The sequence below is a fragment of the Moschus berezovskii genome, chromosome 19 (assembly GCF_049115385.1).
Source record: "Moschus berezovskii isolate FMDL1 chromosome 19, NW_MosBer_1.0, whole genome shotgun sequence".
In the NCBI taxonomy this organism is placed as follows: domain Eukaryota; kingdom Metazoa; phylum Chordata; class Mammalia; order Artiodactyla; family Moschidae; genus Moschus; species Moschus berezovskii.
Window position 1 is genome coordinate 56,134,170 of NC_142478.1, and position 23,161 is coordinate 56,157,330.

General features: G+C 39.4%; 2 protein-coding genes across 4 annotated transcripts in view; one reads left to right on the forward strand and one right to left on the reverse strand.

Annotated features, from left to right (window-relative positions):
- KNTC1 (kinetochore associated 1) overlaps positions 1-188 on the reverse strand; it is a 101,852-nt gene extending 101,664 nt beyond the window's left edge. The window contains exon 1 of the mRNA XM_055405701.2: positions 79-188. The gene's annotated coding sequence lies outside the window, so the exon portion shown is untranslated. The remainder of the gene's footprint in view (positions 1-78) is intronic.
- Positions 178-21,987, forward strand: ZCCHC8 (zinc finger CCHC-type containing 8). 3 transcript variants are annotated; one of them, XM_055405703.2, is made up of 14 exons: positions 178-376; positions 1,566-1,608; positions 4,874-4,948; positions 6,864-6,969; positions 8,119-8,193; positions 10,391-10,494; positions 10,609-10,674; positions 11,244-11,304; positions 11,773-11,915; positions 12,847-12,989; positions 15,887-16,008; positions 17,656-17,742; positions 17,983-18,100; positions 19,912-21,987. In XM_055405703.2, the coding sequence occupies exons 1-14, from the start codon at positions 178-180 to the stop codon at positions 20,691-20,693; spliced, it is 2,124 nt and encodes a 707-aa protein (XP_055261678.1). In that variant the 3' UTR covers positions 20,694-21,987. The 3 variants fall into 3 exon arrangements, with proteins under 3 accessions (XP_055261678.1, XP_088684263.1, XP_088684264.1); XM_088828137.1 differs by lacking the exons at positions 178-376; positions 6,864-6,969 and having other exon boundaries at positions 1,580-1,608; XM_088828138.1 differs by lacking the exons at positions 178-376; positions 1,566-1,608; positions 4,874-4,948; positions 10,391-10,494; positions 10,609-10,674 and having other exon boundaries at positions 6,940-6,969.
- Positions 21,988-23,161: the final 1,174 nt, after the last annotated feature.

The following is a 23,161-nucleotide window of genomic DNA, read 5'->3' on the forward strand; positions in this document are numbered from 1 at the left end:
TAGTCTCACAAGACTCGCCCGCCCCTTGTGCAACTTAGGCGGCCTACGTTTGGAGGAAACCCTACTTGGGTGGCTTACCGTGGTGGGAGCCCTAGGGAGCGGTTCCGCCCAACAAAACCTTCGCCTCCGGCCTGGTGGCCAGCTCCGCCTCTTCTCGTATCTTTCCCACAGCCCAAAATGGCGGCGGAGGTGGATTTTGGCGACTTAGAGCTGTTCGAGGCGTTTGACCACCCAGAGGAGTCGACTTCGAAGCCCGTTCATACCCGCTTCAAGGACGACGTCGGCGACGAGGGGGACGAGAATGGGACTGGAGACGCGGAGCTGCGGGAACGGCTTCGGCAGTGCGAGGAAACCATCGAGCAGCTCCGCGCCGAGAATATCCTTCCCTCTCGCCGGGCCCTGTCACCGGGGCGTGTGGTGGGGCCCGTGCCGGGAGGGCGCGGGCGGAAATTCCACCAGGGCCAGAATTCAGCCTGAGAATCTAGGGTGCGGGTTGCGTAAGCTGTCCTCGAGGCCTCGGCGCAGACCTCTCCCCTTGTGGGACTCGTCTCCTGGACCTCAGTCGCTTCTCCCGTCAGCGAGTCTGGGGCGGGATTTTAGCGTTATTCCGGACTGTTTCAGCTTTTCAGTTGGAGACTGTTCACCACGGCTCTTCTCGTCTTTTGAGTCATCCGGTCTCCTTTTTTGGAATCAGTGTAAAGTTGATGCGGTCACGCTCTGTGGTGTATTAGGCGGTACCGGCTACTTTGACCTGGGCGCAGATGTGTCTTTAAGGCGGGGCCAAAGTTAGCGGTCCTATTCTGTGGAGTTGGGGTCCCTAAGGAGTCGAGGTATGCACGGAGAAATGGTTCATTGCCTGATGACCACTGGGGATTCATTTGAAAGTTCTTCCACTTTGAAACAGCTTCCGTGTGCTCCAGGGAAAACGCTCCCAATCAGTTTCCGTTTGACTTTAGTTACATGTCCACAGCAAAATGTGTTAATATGTTTATACGTTCTTAGAGGGTGTTTGCGGGTGGGGATTAACTTAATTTAAAATTTTTTGTTTATTAGCTTACAATTTTGGTTCAGGAACTTTTTTCTAGTGTAAGGTTTTCGAAGCCACTGGGCATTTTATTGTAGATAATTTCTAAAGACAGAAAATTTGAAAGGATTTGGCAGTGAACATTCATAGATTCCATCCTAGATTTTTCATTTCTTAACAGTTTGTTATGCTTCATTTACCTTCTTGAGTTATCATCATGCTTTTGACCTGGAACGTTTTCTTAAGTGTCTGTTTAACTTCTGACGGTACACCCTTGTCCAAATAGCATTTTTGGTTTCAGTCTGTTAAGTCTCTTTTGAATTACATGACCCTGTCTTAGAAATACCATGTTGGAAGGGTATTTTAGTTTTTTACATCCAGGTACTAGTCCTGCAACAGAAAAGGTCCATAAGTGTGTCATCCTCAAAACATTTATCTTTTAACTTTTGTAACAACATTGACATCAAAAGTGAGGTTAGTAGTTGAATTTTATGTTCTTATTTCTGTTTAATGAGGGTTATACTCCTTAACAAGTAATAACATCAAGAACTTAAAAGGAAATTGAATATTTTGACTCGACCAAGGTATGAGATCTTGAATTTCCCCTGTACTTTTTATTTTGTCCTGATAATAATATTTAATCACAGGTTTTTGGTGTTTTTTTAAAAAAAGTATTTGGGATTTTTGTATCGCTTCTATTTGCTCCATGTACTCTGAAGAAATCAGAGTAATGATCCTTTATTTTTAATTTGTGAGGGTAAAATTTGAATTCTCATAACTGCATTAAACTTTGAAACTGACTGGGTGAAAATATGTGTGAAACACAAACCAGAAATTTTTTACTTAATTTTCAGAACAAGTTATCTCAGGCAAGTTATCAACCTATTCACGTTATTTCTATTCAATGAATATTTCTGGGAAGTTAGAATTCAAATTACAATATTGATATAGCTGAAGATTTATTTACACAATTAAAATGTGTCTGTAAATAGAAACAATGCAAGATAAATTTTAGAAAAAGAGAAAGGAGTTACTTTTGAAAAAAGTGCAATGAGTAAATTTGCTTTCAGGCATCTAATTTTAATAGATAATTACATGTTGATATTTCCTTTTTTATATAATTTTATTTATTTGTTGGCTATGCTGGATCTTCATTGCTGCACAAGCTTTGCTGTAGTTGCAGCTGCTGCTAAGTCACTTCAGTCGTGTCCGACTCTGTGCGACCCCATAGATGGTAGCCCACCAGGCTCCCCCGTCCCTGGGATTCTCCAGGCAAGAACACTGGAGTGGGTTGCCATTTCCTTCTCCAATGCCTGAAAGTGAAGTTGTTCAGTCGTGTCCAACTCTTAGCGACCCCATGGACTGCAGCCCACCAGGCTCCTCTGCCCATGGGATTTTCCAGGCAAGAGTACAAGAGTGGGTTGCCATTGCCTTCTCGCTAGTTTCAGCGAGAAGGGACCAGTCTCTAGTTGCAGTGCGCAGGCTTCTCCTTGCCGTGGCTTCTCTTGCACAGCCTCTAGGGCTCAGGCTTCAGTAGCTGTGGCAGTTGGGCTCAGTAGTTATGGTTCCCGGACTCTAGGGTACAGGCTCAATAGTTGTATTGCACAGGCTTAGTTGCTTCACAGCAAGTGGGATCTTCGCGAACGAGGGAGCGAACCATATCTCCTGCATTGGTAGGTGGATTCTTTACCATTGAGCCACCCGAAAGGTCCCGATATTTCTTAGTGTGCATTTATTTCGTAGTCACTAAATCTAAAATATTTGTTAAAACAGATTTATTACACAGAGTGGTATGTTAAGGCTTTCAGACTTTGGGGTGCCATAATGCGGTTTCACATTGAATTTTTTGTCCCTGGTACCAGCTGAAGTAACCTGCTACATTGGTGACTAAAATTTTAGAATTTAGACATATTTCAGAATATGTCTAAAGAATAATTTCTCTATGCCCTACCTTCCTTCCTGTCTATATGAGCATACTCTGTGGCTCTACACTTGTTTTTGTTTAGGTAGTAAATGTATTGAATGTGAGTAGATTCCTAAAAAAAATTATAATTTTTATATATGTAGAGATATTTTATTTAGACAAGCGCGTGCTTTGTTATAGAGTCGATCATTTGAACAGTAAATATTTATTTATAAGTGTGTTACAATCACCTGAGTTCAAACGATTATAGCATTATATGCTTTGCCAGTTTATAAGAAGGAAGCATTAGTATCCTGAAAAAGGAGTAATCTATATTTATTTATTTAGAATTAGGGTTCTCCACATTGTGAGACTGACAGAACTTTCTACAGAAAACCAAGGAAGAAAAAGGCTTAGATAAAATTTGTACCCCATTTGTCTTGATTTAACCGTTATTTTTGGAACTTGCGTATCAAAATGTCTCCTTCTTTTAGCCAGTAAACATTGTGAGTTGGTTTTTGTTGTTGTTGCTTCTTTATATGATGAAAATTTTAAAAGTACAGAAAGTGGAAAGAATAGTATAATTAATACTCATATTTTTATCACTTAGATTTAACAGTATTTTGATATATCACCTTCTTCTAATTCCATATACATATTTTACCCCAAATATTTCAGCATGTATTCTCTTTTCTAGAAACTTTCATGTATTACCACAACACCATGATCACACCTAATAACTGACATGACTTCCTTAATAACATTCTCAACCACATTCAGATTTCCCCAACTGAATGTCTTTATCGCTGATTGCTCAAACTGAACTCCAATCAAGAGTCACACAGTTGCATGTGGTTTTTAAAAACATGGTGTTTTGTTTTGTTGGATAGTTTATTTATTTATTTTTGGCTATGCTGAGTCTTTGTTGCTGTGCGGGCTACTCTAGTGGTGGTGTGTGGGCTTCTCATTGCGGTGGCTTCTCTTGTGGAGCACGGGTTCTAGGGTGCTTGGCCTTCAGTAGTTATGGCACAAGGGCTCAGTAGTTGCAGTTCCTGGGCTCTAGAGCACAGGCTCAATAGTTGTGGTGCATGGGATTAGTTTCTCCATAGCATGTAGGATCGTCCTGGACCAGGGATCGAACCCGTGCCTCCTGCATTAGCAGGCGGATTCTTTACCACTGAGCCACCAGGGAAGCCCACAGTGTATTTTTTTTAAAACTGAAGTTTGTGCAAATTGAAACAAGTTTCTGGATGTCTTCATATTTTATTTCTCTACTTGATGTGAGCAGTTCCACATACAGATTGATTGATTTCAAATGCTGTACAGGTATAAGGATTTGAGGAAGGTGGGGAGAAATCAAATACAGTTGCTCCCAGGTTACCGAAGGAATATATAGCAGATTTCAAGGCTGCAGTCTAGTTCTATTTTTTTCCAGTCACATCCAGGAATAGTGTAATTTTACATCTTTACTTTAAAATTTTGGATCCAAGATGTTTAGTGCAGTGTGCTGTGCCCTCCAAAAAGAGTCTACCCATTTATTTATAAAGTGTTTCCATTTCCTATATATTTCCAAGCCAAATTCATTCTGATTGTTTCAGAATTATATTCTTTGTAACCTGCTGGTGTACTCTGTTCCTCCCTCTCCTCAATTTGTAAACAAACAGCCTTTAGGTAAAGAAATTTTTTGGTTGAAAACTGAAAGATTAACTGCAGCTTTTAATTTTTTATGAAATATTTAGAATATGTAAAGTAAAAGATAATCTTTATAAAATTGTTCCAAGTATGTGAAATTGGTGAAAACCGGAGTTCCTGGTGGTTCTTGATCTTATTTGTAAAATATTATATGATCTTTGGTACTTAGAAATGATAAAGTTTCAATGTTTATATATACATATGCAAGTTTTACTTTAATGTCTTCTAAGAATATGTTTTAACTTCTGTTTTAGTGGAATATTGGTGAGCAATACTAAGTTAGATGGACCTTTATTACAGATTCTATTTATGAACAATGTTATTTCAAAGTAAGTAATTTTTTCTTTCCTAAATATTATGAGCTAATGTGTTTATGATACAGTGTTTGTGTAAATCTGGTGTTTTCATCTGTATTTATACCATCTGTATTCTTTTACTTAAAATTTATGGAATCATGGTAAGAGCCAGGACTTTGCAGTCATATAAACCTGAATTTGAATCTGGCTACTTCTGCTTTCTACATATGTGAACCTGGAGAGGTCACTGACCCTCTCTGCATATCAGTTTCCTTACTGGAAAACAGGACACTAATAGTAGCTACCTTTTAGGTGACTAAGTGAGCACCTGTAAGAGCCCAGTGCTGTTGTTTAGTTACTAAATGGTGTCTGACTCTTTGTAAGCCCATCGACTGTAGCCCACTACGTTCCTCAGTCCATGGGATTTCCCAGGCAAGAGTACTGGAGTGGGTTGCCATTTCCTTCTCCAGGGGATCTTCCTGACCCAGGGATTGAACCTGCCTCTCCTGCAGCTCCTGCATTAGCAGGTGGATTCTTTACCACTGAGTCACCAGGGAAGCCCCAGAAACCTAATTGACAGCCGCTAATAAAAGTCACAGCTACCACCATTTTGCTACCAAAATCAGAGAGCTGAGTTTTCCCTGTTGGCTATGGTCAAAACTTACCACGTGATTTTTTTTTTTTTTTTTTGAATAGCAAAACTAGACCTTTGCTAGCTTTCAGTATTCTTGGGTGTAGGATGACTCAGTGCTTTCCTATGATGCTTGCTAGAATGTTCTGAAATGGTTTGAGGCCTTGACCCATGCCTTGCTTGAAGCATGGTCATAGACATTTCAGATAGGTGCTTGCCCCCTCCCGCATCACATGTTGTTATCTTAGACGCTGTGCAAGGTAAAGGGAGCATATTTAGGTGTTACCTGCATGGCAGATCCATTGGCTATTTTATCTCACAGAAGTGGAACCTGAGGCTATGTGGGGTGGTACAGCCGGTGGCACGGTGCTGGGCACATGGGACTCCAGGGCTACTGTCACCATCAGGGTCAGCCTCTAACTCAAGCTCCTGGCAGACCTTTTTTTTTTTTCTCTTAATTTTTAAAAAAATATTTTGGCCACGCTCCATGGCATGTAGGATCTCAGTTCCCCGAACAGGGATCGAACATGCACCCCTGCATTGGGAGCGCTGAGTCTCAACCACTGGACTACCAGGGAAGTCCCTCCTGACAGTCTTAATGTCTGCACCACTCACCTGGGGTTGTGCCTGCAGAACTCTTAGAATGTCAGAACTAAAGAGACCTGACAGATCATCAAGTCCACGAAGAGGAATTTGGCTCTTTATCCCCTTCCAAAATGAGTACCAAAGAGTATTTGATGACCATGGTTCTTGACCTGGAGAGCTGGAGAACATAGCCCTCGGTCATTTTTCTTGCATTGCATTTTGGTCTTTTTTTTTTTCTCCAGTGTCATATTTACATAGGTGTTGCCTTGTGTGTGCAGAGGGTCTGTAGGAAGAGGCTGTGGAAGAGCTGAATGCATTGATTGTGTGTGTGTTGCAGAAATAAGTGGCTGTGAGACAGGGTAGGAAAGGGGCTTTTTGTTATGTAACTAACTCTTTTACTTGTTTTGAATTTTGAACCATGTGTTATATGTTTACAAATTAAGTTTGTAAAATTTATAAATCCATGTAGTCTTTGTGTAAGTATCTGCCAGCTGCTACATGCTAGGCACTATGTTATATTATCATCATCATTTTGTTAACTTGGCAAGAATGGGTTTGTTTTTTTTTTCCCTAAAGAATAGATTAGACTGTTATATAGAGTCAGTGATTTGATATAAACTCTGAAAAACAAAATAACAATATTTACACATGCCATCTTCTAAAAATGCATGACTTCAGTCAAGTCAGTGTTTTACTCTGTCTGGGTTCTGACCATTTTGTCCTCTTATGCAGGCAATATCATCAAGAAATAGAGGAATTTGTATCAAATTTAGTAAAAAGATTTGAGGAACAGCAGAAAAATGATGTGGAAAAGACTTCCTTTAATCTTTTGCCCCAGGTATTTCAAACTTAAGAGACTTTAAGATTAGTAGGTTATGCGTTTTACTGCCAATTATTAGGTGGCTCCGGGGATCCTCTTGAATCAAAATCAAAATGGTTGTCGAGATTGTCTCTTCACCTTCCATCCTGCAACCTGGCTTCCTTCTCCACAATCTGACCAATGCAGCCATGGGGCTTTCTTTTGGATTGTGATTGCTTTTCTTAGGGAATAATATTCACACCTGGCTACACTCAAAGCCTTTCCCCCTGTACCATTCCCTAACTTGGACACGTGGTTTGGGGCAGAAAATTAATTTTAGGCCAGGGAAAAACATCTCTTTTTCTAGGGACTATATAAAATGGATTTTCTTGTGTTTTTTTTTTTTTTTTCCTAAAATGAACTAGTTCGTGTATCATCCTTTTTTCCCCTCTACTTGTTTTAAAAACCAGTAGCATGCCCAAAGAAATCTGAGAGATTCCACTGTGTGAATATTAGGATATAAATTTATCTCAGGAAAATCAGGATTGTGATTCCTGGGCTTTTTTTTTAATTAAAAGTTAAGGTAAGTAGAGGCTCTCAAATAAGGATCTTTAGCTGTTTATCCTCAGAGGTTGGAGAATGGAGTATTCTAATTTACTAAATTTTTGTCACCTTTAGTTTTCATCTATTATATATAATTTTTTTTAAACATTGAGGAACAGAATACATTTAACAATAAAAACTGTACTGAATGTTATTTAATTTTTGATTCAAGAAACACTTCAGAATTTTGTGCCTTGAGTATCAGTATTGACCAGCAGTGTCAAGTTTATATTTTTAAATTTTTGATTGTCTGATTTGAAGATAAAGCCTGTCTTGTCAGTTTAAATATTGAAAGTTCCATAATTAATATTTATTAACATAAAAGTCATAGTGTAAGCTAATGCTTCAGAAGATACTATCTTTTATATCTTTTTTAACTTTCCCACTTGGGAAATAGCTTTCATAAACTTTTCTACCTAGCTTACCTTCTCACTCCCCCTAATTATCACAGCAATGAATTCAAACTTTTATATACCTTAATGGTGTGTGTTAGAAGATAAAGTGAATATGTTCAGATTCAATTATGAAATTTAAAGTTGTTAAAAATTGTTTAGCTTTTGTAACTTGTGTTTTTCTTTGTGTTAGCCATCCAGTGTTATGCTAGAAGAGGATCATAAAGTAGAAGAATCCAGTGCCGTTAATAATAAGGAAGCTTTTAGTGTAAGTTTGGACGCTTTAGTTTCGAATTCTGCAGATATATTTCCTATCCTCTGTCCATTGGGTAGCATTTAAATGGTAAACTGATGTAGTCACGTGTCATCAAATGATCACACATTCTTTCATTAAATTTGTTGTAAACAACAGTGTAGGCTTCAGCCTTCTAAATATTATAGTTTGCTTTTTAATAACTATTTCATTGTGACCTAGGGGTACAATAGATATACCTCAGAGGACTTTATTTTTCTCCTGACTGTCCCCTCTGTTCATTCTCTTTTCTTTTTTTTCTTAAATAGATTTTATATTTTTTAGAGCAGTTTTTAATAGATTTTATAATCTTTAATAGTTTTTATATTTTTCTCAAGTTCACCAAGAAATTGAGTGAAATCCCCTGCCCCCACACATTTATAACCTCCCCCTCTATCAACATCTCCCACCAGATGGTACATTTGTTACATTTGATAAATCTACAGTGACACATCATTATCACCCAGAGTCCATGGTTTACGTTAAGGTTCACTTTTGGTGCTGTATGGTCTTTGGATTTGTACAGTAATACGCATCTACCATTAGACCTTCGTATAGAGTAGTTTCACTGCCCTAAAAATTCTCTTTACTCCACCTGTTCATCATCCTCTCCCCACTCATCATTTTCAAGAACTTGGATGAAAATATAGAAAGCATGCTTGTGGAACTTATAGATGGGTGAATCCGAGAGGGATAAATAACTACTATAACAAGTGGCAACTTGGAAATGTTAAACATTTGAAAGACTCATATGGTGAGTGAAAAACACAAGATTTTTAACAGAGGTGAGCCTATATATAGGCCTTTTGATACCTATGCAAAATTCAGAAGTGTCAGTGCAGTGTCATATGTGATTTTGCAACTTAAAAGTTTAAAGAAGATGATGTAATCCTGGATTCCATTAAAGGAAGACCAGTTTTCATGTTCATGGAGTATTGTGTGCCATTGACATACCACAATTTAGACTAATAAGTGTGCAGCATCCTAGGCAGGTGCCACCTTAAATCCTAGAACTTTATTGTTTAGAAGGGAGATGAAAAAAAAAAAAAGAAGGGAGATGAAATTATCTAGTTCAAGGTCAGGGATCTTTCTTTAAAGTGCCCTGATGGCTAGCATCCTGGTCTTTTTTTTTTTATTCTCAGTAATATGGAATTCACTTTTAAAAAAAAGAGACATGCTTCTTCATTTTTTACATCTCTGATAGAAATTTGCACTTTCTAAAAGTTGAGCTGAAATGTGCTTTTTGTACTCACTGGTCCTAGTCTTGCCATTTGGTACTCTATAGGGTGATTTCACATGATACCTTTGCAGATATTAGCCTGTATCACATATGCAGAGTTGTGTCCATGTCTTTAAATCTTCTCAGTAAGATCTGTGGGCTCTTCATCCTCCCAGCACAGACAGGATACAGATGATATAAAGTGTTAGTTTTCTCAAGTGTGACGGTGGTATCATGATTTGTAGGAGAATGTTCTTATTGTTAGGACGCTCATACTGAGTATTTAGGGGTGCCATGTTATGAATGGTGCAGTGTTGTAGCTGGTTATATGTGGAAGCTGGAACTCGGGTAGGAAGTTGTTAGTCTCCAGCAGAAGCAAATAATAGTTTAGACTAAGGTGAGAGTGGTGGCAACTTACTTTTTAAAAATGGCTCAGTAAAAAGTATGTTTTTGTGTGGAGAGAGCAATGTACACACAGAAATGTCAGTTAACCATTGTTGAATCTAGATGAGGGCTCGTGGGTGTTCCAGCTTTTCTGTATGACATTTTTCCAAATTTGTATGGAATTTTTCTCCTATTGGGGGACAAGGAAATGGTAACAGTGAATATAGAAATAAAGAGCTTTCTGAGGATCTTGCTACAAAAGGAAGCAAAGAAATGGGAAATAGAAGAATTGTTGACAAATTTTTGCTCTTTAAGTCTGGAGGGAGTGCCCCTGACAGTAGTGATCCAACAGGAAAAACTCCATGATCTAGGCAACATCAGGGAATTCGGTGATGGAGATTTTACTGACACATCAGGATGTGACTCCTTCACTAGGGAGTTGATTAGTATTTCTAGTAATTTCATCATCCAGAAATAAGTTGGTAAAACAATCATAGTCTTACAGTATCTAATGTCATCTTTTTTTTTTTTCCGCTTAAATAGCAATATTTTTTGACTTGTTTTCTGCAGGTTGTAGGAAGTGTCCTGTATTTTACTAATTTTTGCCTTGATAAATTGGGGCAACCGCTACTAAATGAAAACCCTCAGCTTACGGAAGGATGGGAAATACCCAAGTATCCTACATAGTGAATGAAGATCTTTATGCATCTTGCCATTAAGTTCACCTTTAAAAAAAAAACCAAATTGTGCAGACTATGATAACTATTCCTTAATAAAACTCACTAAAGGTACCAGCAAGTCTTCAGCCACATTGTTTCTCTAGAAGGGCAAGAAATACAAGTAAAGGCAAAAAGGTTTGTGTGGGGAGTTGCTTTTGTTTTCTTCTTCTTCTTTATTAACCAAAACCATAAACTCTTATAGTTTGAAAAGTTTATATTACCAGCTTACTATAAATAAACAGATTAAACCAGAATTTCAGTATATAGACATAAGAGTAAATCTCTAAGTCAGTCATATTGCAACTCATTGGTTCAGGCCTGATGTGCCTGGGTGGGTGGAAAGGATTAATTACTGCTATCTTTGATTGCTGTCTTATAACCATCTACCCCTTTCCAAGTTTCCTAAAGGAAAATACGATTATCTGTTTGCCTCAAATCCTTCTGTTATCAGCCACTGACAAAATTCAGAGGTAACAGATCAGTCAGGAACATAAGGGCTCTTGGTTAAAAGACTTGATCAAAAGTAATATTTGTGTAACTCATTAGGACAGGAGGTGAAAGTGAGGTCATTTCTGCAGATATTAGTAATTGGTGATCTGCGTGCTTTCTTATCTCTGATACATGTTGCTGTCACACAGAATTTTATTGATTTGCTTTGATATTTCTATTTACATTGTGAAAATCTTTGTTTTTTGACCAAATAGGCCAAAGCCTCACTGTTTCAATTGTGGTTCTGAAGAGCATCAAATGAAAGATTGCCCAATGGTAAATTTTTCTCATATAAAAAAAAAAATCTTTGAACCAGAGCTTTCTAATATTTTCAATACATCTATAGCATTGTGCAATATAAAGAAACTTCCTGTCTTACTTTCCTGTAGTCCTTAATTTTTAAATCTTTCCAAATTTGTCCATAAGTTTTAAGACATTATTTTAAAAAATAATAATTTATTACAGTGCTCTCTATTTGAGATGAATAAAACATGATGAGAATTCATGTTTAGACAATTTATTTTAAAAACTTTGTGATAGTACCAAGGTAATAAGAAATTGAAGGACTGCCTCTCTCCCTTGCTTATTTTTCTAAACTATCCAGTCTCTTTTATACTTGCTCCTTATGCATTAAAACTGAAATAATCTGTGTGCTTGACCTAGGAAAAGTGCTTATGTTTATTTAATTTCTGAAATATTTCTACACTGCTTGATACCATTCTTTCCAAACACATTATGATTTAGCCTCGAAATGCTGCTCGAATAAGCGAAAAGAGAAAAGAGTATATGGATGCCTGTGGTGAGACAAACAATCAGAATTTTCAGCAGCGATATCATGCAGAAGAAGTAGAAGAAAGATTTGGAAGATTTAAGCCAGGAGTTATTAGGTACCTGTGTCATTTTACCTTAGAATGTCATTTCTATGTCCCCACTATTTGGAACAAGTTCTGTGTATCTTCAGGGTAATAATCGGGATATAAGTGTTCTCTCACAAGTCTATATATAAAAGGTACATCGATTAATCCAAAAAATATCTACAGTAAGTCCCCTACATACAAAGGAGTTCTTTTCCAGAAGCACGTTCATAAGTCCAGTTTGTTCGTTAGTCCAACAAAGTTAGCTTAGGTATCCAACAGTTGGGTGTATATAGCATAATAGCTTTCTGATATTTTTCACACAAATAATACATAAAAAAACTAACACAAAAAATAACGGAAACAATTTTAATCTTATAGTATAGTACCTTGAAAAGGACAGTAGTTAACACTACAATAGCTAGCACACAGAGACACAGTCACATCTTTGAAAGTTCGCAACTGGAAGGTTCGTATGTCGGGGACTTAACTGTGTTGTGATTGATAGGCACTGCTGGGCCACATGCTGTATAATATAAGACATGGAAGTGGTTTTTTTTTTTTTTTTAATTTATTTTTAATTGAAGGATAATTGCTTTACAATATTGTGTTGTTTTCTGCCATACATCAACATGAACCAGCCCTAAGTATACATATGTCCCCTCTCTCTTGAACCTCCCTCCCACCTCCCACCCCATTCCACCCCTCTAGGTTGTTACAGAGCCCCAGTTTGAGTTCCCTGAGTCATGCAGCAAATTCCCATTGTCTCTCTGTTTTACATATGATGATGTGTATGTTTCCATGCTACTCTCTCCATTTGTCCCATCCTCTTCTTCCCCACCCCCGCCGTGTCCACAAGTCTATTCACTAAGGACATGGAAGTGTTTTAAAATACTAAAACAGTATGTATTTTCATCCAAGCAAGAATACAGTATTTTTTTCCTTCTCTTTTATTTTTACTCAGTGAGGAACTCCAGGACGCACTGGGTGTGACGGACAAGAGTCTTCCACCTTTTATATATCGAATGCGCCAGCTAGGATACCCACCAGGGTGGCTCAAAGAGGCCGAACTGGAGAACTCAGGGCTTGCGCTCTATGATGGGAAAGGTATAGTATGTTCAGTTAGATAAGTCAACTTAAGGGTTCTGTCTCTTTCTCTTTTTCTTAATTAAAGAATAACAATAAAATAGAGTGGGAATGGCTGTCTTGTTTAATGTGTACTGAGTTAACTAAAAAATACCATGATTTTCCTTTGTCTTACAAGGAAGGAACTAAAACTTCATTGAGAGTTATCAAATAATTATCTGGACTTGCTCAGTGACTGCCTAGCAAGGTATTAGCTCTCCCGCTAGACCTCATAAACTCTTGCCTTTCTCAGTAATAGTAACAGAAATATGACCCATCTCTGCCAGGAGATCTATAAAAGTTAGAATAAATAAACCTTCTTATTAATATAATATAATCTAAAACTTCTTTTAAGTATCTAGAAAGATATTCACACATTTGCCCAAGGAAATGTATGTATGTATATGAAGATACATTTTAACATTGAATATGATAGTGAAAAATAAAAAACAACATTAAGGGATCTTCCCTGGTGGTCCAATGACTAAGACTCTGTGCTCCCAATGCAGGGTACTCCAGTTCAAGCCACATGCCACATCCCACATGCCACAACTAAGACCCAGTGCAGCCAAAATAAAATAATTTTAAGAATATATATATATATATATTTTTTTTAAGAATATATATATATATATTTTAAGACAACATTAAGGCCGTAAGGTAGAATGGCTAAGTAAACCGTGGTAGATCTAGGGGGTAGAATCCTTGTAGAATTTAATAGATGGAGTAAATCCATGGAGCTCCCATGGCAAGATTCTTATGCAATACTGAGTTTAAAAGATACATTTCTGGATAGCTTATTTATTATGATACTGTTGATCTTCCTGGTGGCTCAGATGGTAAAAAATCTGCCTTCAATGAGAGAGACCCGGCTTTGATCCCTGTCTTGGAAAGATCCCCTAGAGAAAGGAATGGCAACCCACTCTAGTATTCTTGCCTGGAACATCCCAGGAACAGAGTAGCCTGGCGGGCTACAGTCCGTGGGGTCGCAAAGAGTCAGACACGAATGAGCGCTAACACTACTACTACCACCACCACCATTGATCTTAAAAAAACAAAAATCCCACATGGATGAAACCATGCTGTATATTTTCTATGAGGAGTTAAAGTCTTAACCAGTTTACAGCAAACTCAACAGTGGTTATTCCTGAGAAGGAAAACAGGATTGCACTTAAGATTTTAGTATTAACTCTTATGCTCTAAATTAAAAAAGAAAACAAAGTATTTCTCAGTTCAGTTCAGTCGCTCAGTCGTGTCCGACTCTCCGCGACCCCATGAATCACAGCACGCCAGGCCTCCCTGTCCATCACCAACTCCCAGAGTACACTCAAACTCATGTCCACAGAGTCAGTGATGCCATCCAGCCATCTCATTCTCGGTCGTCCCCTTCTCCTCCCGCCCCCAACCCTTCCCAGCATCAGAGTCTTTTCCAGTGAGTCAACTCGTCGCATGAGGTGGCCAAAGTATTGCAGTTTCAGCTTTAGCATCAGTCCTTCCAATGAACACCCAGGATCGATCTCCCTTAGAATGGACTGGTTGGATCTCCTTGAAGTCCAAGGGACTCTCAAGAGTCTCCTCCAACACCACAGTTCAAAAGCATCAATTCTTTGGCGATCAGCTTTCTTCACAGTCCAACTCTTAAGTCATTAAAATAAAAACAAAACATTTACCAAGCCCCCCTTCTCATGTAGTACCAAAAAGAGTATATTTAGCACAGTCCTTTTAATATTTTATATCCCCAAGTCATGCTGACATTGAAATTATCATTACTCATGCCACTTTCTGTAGGTGCTTACAAGTCTGCTGTTCTCTCTTTAAAAAAAACAAATTGTCTGTCTGACCTAGTCTTTGTTGCAGCACCCAGGATCTTTGATCTTCACTGTGGCATGTGGGATCTAGTTCCCTGACAAAGAATGGAATCTGGGTCCCCTGCAATGAAAATTCAGAGTCTTAGCCACTGGACCACCAGAGAGGTCCCCTCACCAGTCTCTTCTTAAATTTATTTGTTCACCTAGGGATTCTTTGGACACATGATTGTAGATAATTGAGAGTCTCTTAAATCTCTTTTAATCTACAAGTTCCCTTTCTTGTTTTTAACAAAGCTCTGAATTTTGTCCTTTTGGGTTTTTTGAGATTTTGCTGGTCATCCCCATGGTTTTCTTTTAGTATGTTTCTCTGTCCCTCTGCTGTGAATTGGTGGTAAAATCAGTCATCTGTGAACGTTGCCAATATCTAGTTATTGGGGATGGCACAGTGGTTTTATTCTCATTCTTTCTTTGCTTCTTGGCTTATTATCCTGAAAACTTTATATAAAGAGGAACTTCTCATCAACCATTTGGTTACCTTAGGTGTATAGACATGGGACTAGCAACATAAATGTTCGCTTTACTTGGTTCTTTTCAAAAAGAATGAAGTAGTTCTCAACCATCATTCAAGGATTGCTGTCATCTGTAAAGTGGTATTGGTAGTAAGTACCTCTTAGGGTTGTTGTGAAAAATAAGTGAGTGAATACTTATAAACTGTTCAAAGCACTGAGAATAAAACATTTTTCATATATAGTAACCATTATATAAATGCCTCTTAAATAAAAGAACTGGAATAGAGCATTAGGCAAATCATAAAATCGGTGCAAAATAGACTTAAGCAACTCATAGAAGAGCTAAACTTTCCAAGTTTTTCAATATTTATATTTTTATCAAAATGGTATGTCCGTGTCGTTTAAAAATTCTAATATAATGGTTCAGACAAATTATAATGAAAGCCATTCTCAGAGTAATTTTGTGGCCATAAATATAAGCACTTTCCAGGTCTGCTTTTGGTCCAGAGACGGATTTATATGGGCACTTAGCAATATTAACCTTTTTGATGATCCATAATAGATGGTGCTGATGGAGAGACAGAAGCTGGAGAAGTACAGCAGAATAGAAGTGTCACTTATGATCTCTCGAAATTGGTAAACTATCCAGGTTTTAATATATCTACTCCCAGAGGAATTCCAGATGTAAGTATATTGGTTTTATATTCTTCTGAGATATAAAATTATTTGTGTAGATTGTTCAAAATGTTAGCTTATATTGCAATTACTGTCTCATAAAGAAGTCAAGGTTGAGAATTCCCTCGCTGTCCAGTGGTTAGGACTCTACACTTTCAGTGCTGAGGGTGGGAGCTCAATCCTGGGTTGGGAAACTAAGCTCCCATAAGCCATGCAGTGTGGCCAGAAAAAAAATAGTAAATGTGACATGAATTTGAGCAAACTCTGGGAGATAGTGGAGACAGAGGAGCCTGGCGTGCTACAGTCCATGGGGTCACAAAGAGTCGGACATTACTTACCAACTGAGCAACGACAATAAAATGTGTTGCTTATGAGTTTAACTTTTTAATTTCCTTTGTGTTGACTAGAATGTTAAGTGAAATCTTGAATTCGTCAAAAAGAAAATCTATTTTTTTTTCTGATTTTATGCCCTGAGGAACAAATAGAATGATTAGATTCTGTAAATCTGAAACTATTCTAAAATTAAAAGATTATTATTTCTTTTTTAACAACATGGGATGGTTTGAAGCAGTATTGTAAATTTTACAGAATTGTTTGGGAAGTATTTTTCTACCTTTAATCAATCTGCGTGTACTATAACTTTTTCCTACTTTTCCTTCTTTTCCCCCCACAAAGTAAAATTTCTCCGATACAAGAAAGGTTTGCTATACTTAATCTTTTCCAACTTTTATCTTATGTTTCAGGATTCAACAACTAACTGTAGTGGTGGTGATGGTGGTAGTGCTATTTTAATAAAAATGCATTCTAGGGACTTCCTTCATGGTCCAGTGGCAAAGACTCTGAGCTCCCTACACAGGAGGCCTGGGTTCAATCCCTGCTCAGAGAACTAGATCCTACATGCTGCAACTAAGACCCAGTGCAGCCAAATAAATAAATGACTTAAAAAAAATTGCATTCTAGCTATTCTTAGGGACTGGGCAGTAGAGAAGCAGCCAAAGGTCTGAACTTGAGAGTCTGGTGAACAGATCTGAGATGTGCGTAATTAGTTAAGGGCTGGCTAAATTGCATGTATAAACCATCAGTGCCTCTGGAAGTTGGGTCCAAATCCCAGCCTAGGTCAGAATCCCCTTGGGGTACACATTAGAAGTACACGTTCCTGAGCACCCCCTCTCCCACTTAGACTTGACTTAGCCCCTAGAGTCTGTTGATTTCACAGGAGCCCAAAGTGATTCCTGTTGAGAGCCGCTGTTGAATGTGTTACTGGCAATAAGAGAGAAAAGAGTGATTACTACTTAGTTTGAAAAGACAGCAGGTATGAGCAAGTTAGGAGAAAGGGGCAAGGAACAGTCTATGGGCAGTACTGGTTAGTGTCAGGATGGGGGTGGGAACCAGCCACGCTGCTAAGAGTCTGTTGTCACTGCCTGTAACTTCTTAATAGTAGGCAGAACCTTTTTGGCCCAAGTGGTTTTGTCAAGTAGTCTTTTAGTATTCTGTCCTGACTGTTGTACAGGCAGAGTTGTTGTTTTTTTTTCCCCTTTCAGCGCACTATTATTTTCTTTACCCCCTACCCCCTGCAAAAAGGAAGTCACATATGAAGCAGGAATGTAATTTGGTATCTCCACTTCACCTCTTTTTCCCTTCTCTTTTCATTGTTAGGAATGGAGGATATTTGGGTCAATACCAATGCAGGCGTGTCAGCAGAAGGACGTGTTTGCCAATTACCTAACTTCTAACTTCCAAGCGGTAAATAGATTTTCAGAGTGTGGTCTAGAAAAATGTATTGCTTTCATCCATGGGGTTTTGTAACTCATAGGCATCTGGTTGCCATAAAGTGCTCTATGTTTTCTGATGAATCCAAAGGAAAAAGGTAACTACATTCACCAGTTACCTGGATTGGTTTTCTGTATCATGTTTAAATGGAGGGATGGAATGTAATTCTTTGTCTCCCCCAATTCACTTGTGTTTGGTTTGGTTCTCCGTTAGCCACACATGAAGTCTAGCAGCAAAAGGTCTTCGTCTCAGTCCAGCCCCAGTAGTCCAAAGAAGCAGAAGAAGGAAAACAGCGCAGCAGCCTCACCCGCTGACATGGAACTGGACTCGGGTAGGTTCCACTGTGTGGTTTTGCTTTCATTGAGAAAGTAGGACGAGTTTGTATGCTGCTGAGTTCCCTAAGAAAGAGGAAGCTCTTAATGAGCAGTAACTCAAGAGTCAATCTTCCCTTTTATCCTTGGGTATCAGAGCACCTCCACTATTGCCGGTCACAGCTGAGTTGGAAGGCTTATAGCTTGGCATGAGAGCCGGATGGGCCCGCCAACCGGGCTCCTTAGACAGACCTTCCCACCCAGTCCCAGCAGCCCTGGATTTGAACTGGTCCCTCTGATGGGCAGTGCTTTGAGACACACAGTGGAAAATACTCCCCTTTGGCAGCTCATTGCCAAGAGGAGGAAGGGCAGAACTGAGTCAAGCTTTCTCAGTTATTCTTCCCAAGTGTATAAATTCACAAAATCCCATCTCCCCGCAGGAAAGAGAGACCGTGAGGAAAGTCCATCCTTTCAGAAAGCCAAGGGAAGGGAACAAAGGTCTTTCCCTCTGTGCTCCCCTAGTCTTTTGTTCTCTGAATCCTCTGGGTTTACCATGAAACCTGTGGTCAAGCAGGGTTGTGATGGTCCTGAGGGATGTGACCAGGGTGAGATGAGCAGGGTTAGGGCATTCAAGTCAGTGAGAAATGCAAAGACAGAAGCATGAAGCATCACGGCATGTTTGTCCACCAACAGTGTGATGGCTGGAGTTCAGACCGGGCTGTAAGAAATGACGTAGTCAATATAGGCAGGTTTTTGGTTGTGAGAGCCTCATATGGTACAGAGGAGATTGAACTTCTTCCTCTAGATCATGGCAAGGCACTAAAGGGTTTCTAATGAGATGAAGAGGTTAGTAGGACCAGATTTGTGTTTTAGAAAGACTGATTGTTTGAGGATGAGTATAAGGAAGACGAGTTGAGAGGCAGGAACAACTCTAATATTCCTAACCAACAGTAATGGTCCCAAAATAATGTAGCAACTATGACAGGCTGTGGGGAAGGGTGGACCCCAGAGAGCCAAGGACCGGGTGTGGGCGGAAGGGAAGGAGCAGGACTCTGGTGACTAGGTTTCGGTTCTGGAGACTTAAACCAGATACTACTGGTGGTGCCAGTGAACGAGTTAACAAACGGGGGAAGAGTCTGAGTTTTAGGAAAAGATTCCTTGTTTTGTACAGGTCAGATCCGTTGTATCTGTGAGACACCCAGATAGTAATGACCAGTTGACCACATGAACCCACAGTTCCATCGAGCCATCTAGACTGGGGTACAGAACTGGGAAATAAGCCAGGGAGTTTCCCAGTTGCCTCCTCCACTGCTTCTTCCACATCTGCCCACTCGAGAGTCTCAGCAGCCTCATTTCCAGCCAGATTTCCTACTGTGTTAAAGGTTACCCTCGGTTAGAATTCCTGGCACCAGAGATCCTGACCTCTCCCCCTGCACATATTCTTTTCAGGTGGATTGAGGCCATTAAGCAATGATGATGGTATGCTTCCCAGGGGGCTCAGTGGTAAAAAATCCACCTGCCAATGCAGGAGATGCAGGTTTGTTTCCTGGGTTGGAAAGATCCCCTGGAGAAGGAAATGGCAACCCACTCCAGTATTCTTGCCTGGAGAATTCCATGGACAGAAGACCCTGGTGGGCTACAGTCCACGGGGTTGCAAAGAGTTGGACACCACTGAGCACACCTTACACGTGTGGTATCTGGGGATCCAGTTTTCCCCTCTTGAGCCTGTTATTTTGCCATCAAACCTCTGGATTCACCTGAGTTCAAATAATAGATGCTAGTAAAATCAAGTGCTGTATGACAACTCAGTATCTCAACATCCTCATTTCAGATGCCGAGGTCCCGCATGGGTCCCCAAGCAGCGAAGCTTTTCAGTTTCAGCCCCCGCTGCCCCCTGGCACACCTCCCCCGCTCCCCCGGGGCACCCCTCCACCCATCTTCACTCCTCCACTCCCCAAGGGCACCCCGCCGCTGACTCCCAGTGACTCACCCCGGACGAGAACGGCATCCATGACTATGGACGAAGATGCGCTGACTCTAGAGGAACTAGAAGAACAACAGAGGCAGATATGGGCGGCCCTGGAGCAGGCCGAGAGCGTCAACAGTGATTCGGATATTCCTGTAGACACACCTTTAACTGGGAATTCGGTGGCCTCTTCACCTTGTCCAAACGAACCTGACCTCGCTGTCCCAGAGGGAAAAACATCCGAAAAGCAGGTGCCAGGGGAGGCTGAGGTACCAGACACTGATGCAAAGAAATCGGAAGAGGAACAAGCCTCGAGCCCAGATTCTGAGACTGCTTTGCTTGGCCAGAAGGAAAAGGAAGAGTCCCCTCATGTAGACCCTAAAGGTGCTCTTGACCGCGGCAGGGTCGAGTCAAACACTGAGGTCAGGAATGGTGGGAGCAGCCAGCAGCTCCTTCATGCAGACTGCAGTCCTGCAGCAGCCACGAAGGCCCACAGTGCTATCCCTGACATGAGCAAGTTTGCAACTGGAATAACACCGTTTGAATTTGAGAACATGGCGGAATCTACTGGAATGTACCTCAGGATAAGAAACTTGTTAAAGAATTCACCCCGAAACCAGCAAAAAAACAAGAAGACTTCTGAATGACTGCTTGACATAGCACTCAGTGCTATTTAATTATAACTGTGTTCTGGTAATTAGGACTAAGTGGACAGGTAAAATTGTTTTCCTATTTGTCCTTCCCATGTGAAAGATAAAATCTATCCAAGGCTTAATTGTGGTCTCAGATCAGGCCTCTTTTAAAGAACGGAAAGACTGAGCTTGCTGGTTTACTATATTTTATTCTCACTGATAAAAACTTGGGGGGAGATAAGTAGGAGCCAGTTTAGAGATAGTTTGCTAAGGTTTATACTATTTTTGGATTGTGAATGTCCGTCAGGAGTGATGGTTTTTAATCTGTCTTTTGTACATCGTTTTCCCTTTCTACATTTTGCTAATTATCCTGTAGGTAAGTTTAATATATCACTTTTTAAAAAGGGAAAAAGTTCTAACCATTTAAAATTCATATTTCAACTCTTAACAACCAAATGAGAAAAATCAGGGATGAGCAGCTTTATACCATTTGGGGTATTTTTGTAAATGATTTACATGCATCCGTTTTAATAACACTTTTACTTTTTTGTAACTTCATTCTTCATATAAGCTTGCTATTCAGGTGTGTTCATCTTTGTGTACAAAGGTTTAATAAATTAGTTTTCATATACATAATCTAAGACTTTGAATATAAATAAAATGATTCACAGTTAAATTAGTATATACAACCTTGTAAGTTTGGTAGTAAATTATGTGGTTGCAAAAATTAGTGGTAGCAAAGGAAATTAAGACGTTACAAGTTTGGGTATTTTCAATGGATTTCAGCCTTAAATATATCAATAGAAACAGCAGAATCTTTTAAAGTAATTCTTTTGAAAATATAAATGGGCAGCTAGCCTTTGTACAAAAATAATTTTCTAGATTTGAATCCTATGATAATTGTTACAAACAAAGAGTAGGCATAAACAAATTGTGTTTAATTGTCTGATACATAATATAGACCTGAAACTATGTTTTTGTCTTTATGTGGAATGCCATGACATCTTTACAGTCAAGTCCATGAAAATAAACATATAGATGATCTTGAATTAGTCTTAGGTAGTGTTATTCTCCTCAGAGGCCAGCAGAGGGTGCAAAATATAACCCTTCCAGGTTTAGTTTTCATTTTAGTAACTTGAATATCCAAATTTAGTGTTCTATAAACAGTAAAGAGAAGGGAAATTATATGAAAAGGGAAAAATTATTTTCAAGGCCCTCATAGAACATGATAGAAATTGAATAAAATGTTTAATCCTTTTGGCTTTTTTCTCTGAGTTAAAGTCCATAATAAAACTGATCTTTTACCGTAGTTTACATAGTGTTTTTACATACATTATTGTACTCAACATTCTGTTAGGTAAATATTTTCTTCACATTATGTATTTAACCTGAGGAAACTTCAGCAGCATGGAGAAGTCAAGGGGACTTGTCAGCATTCAAGAAGTGGTTGTTGGGACTTCCCTGGCAGTCCAGTGGTTAGCTTCCACTTCATGGAACACAAGTTCGAACCCTGGTTGGCCAAAAAAAAAAAAGAAGTGGTTGTTGAGAGGCCAGTCCAACTAAAGACTTGACCATTCCCTAAATCACACACACAGTTGTTTAACTACCCCTTAAACATTGCATTGCAGTCTCCTGTGACCAGAGATAGCTAACAGTTATCTCTCTAGCATGTCCCACAGACAATTCGCGTTGAGGTTCTTTGTGTATTACTATCCCTTTGTCACAATCACCATATTAAGTAGGGATCGTTTACTTCATTTTTAGAGGGAATGCTTGAGACACAGCAGGTGAGTAATGTGAACCTAAATCTTGGTCACTCAGACTCCCAATATCCATATCCATTGTACTGCCTCTCGGTCAAAAGCTCTAGAAAAGCACTAGTTTCTCCATTGATTCCTATTTCTCGATTTATTTGGTTACGTGTTAAGGGCACACTTGTGTTGAGTTGTTCTATGTGCTTTGGGGCATTAAAAGAGGAAAACTCTAAAATAGAATCTGTTTTAAGGAGAGCTTGGATACTAGTAGGAGAAAATGGATGGTTTCCTCTTAGGAGATTCATCACATGGCCATGTGAAGTGGGCAAATTACCTCAGCTATTTAGGGGTGGTGGGAGAGTCAGCTAGGGAAGACTGCCTTTACATTCACAGAGCCAGGAGTTTCAATATTCATTTGGAGGGCATTTGAAAACTTCTGGAAAAAAGAACCTTTGTGATAATCCTAGAAAAGGTAGGTAGAACTACAGACATCCATAGACAGAGTGAGCGTTGGAATATACAAGAAATGGCTTGAGGGAAACCAAGCAGGAACACTCAAGAAATGTAGGATGGTAGGGGCGGAAAAAAAAGACTTAAAAGGATTATTCATTAATATTAAAAAGCAGAGACATTACTTTGCCAACAAAGGTCCGTCTAGTCAAGGCTATGGTTTTTCCCGTGGTCATGTATGGATGTGAGAGTTGGACTGTGAAGAAAGCTGATCGCCAA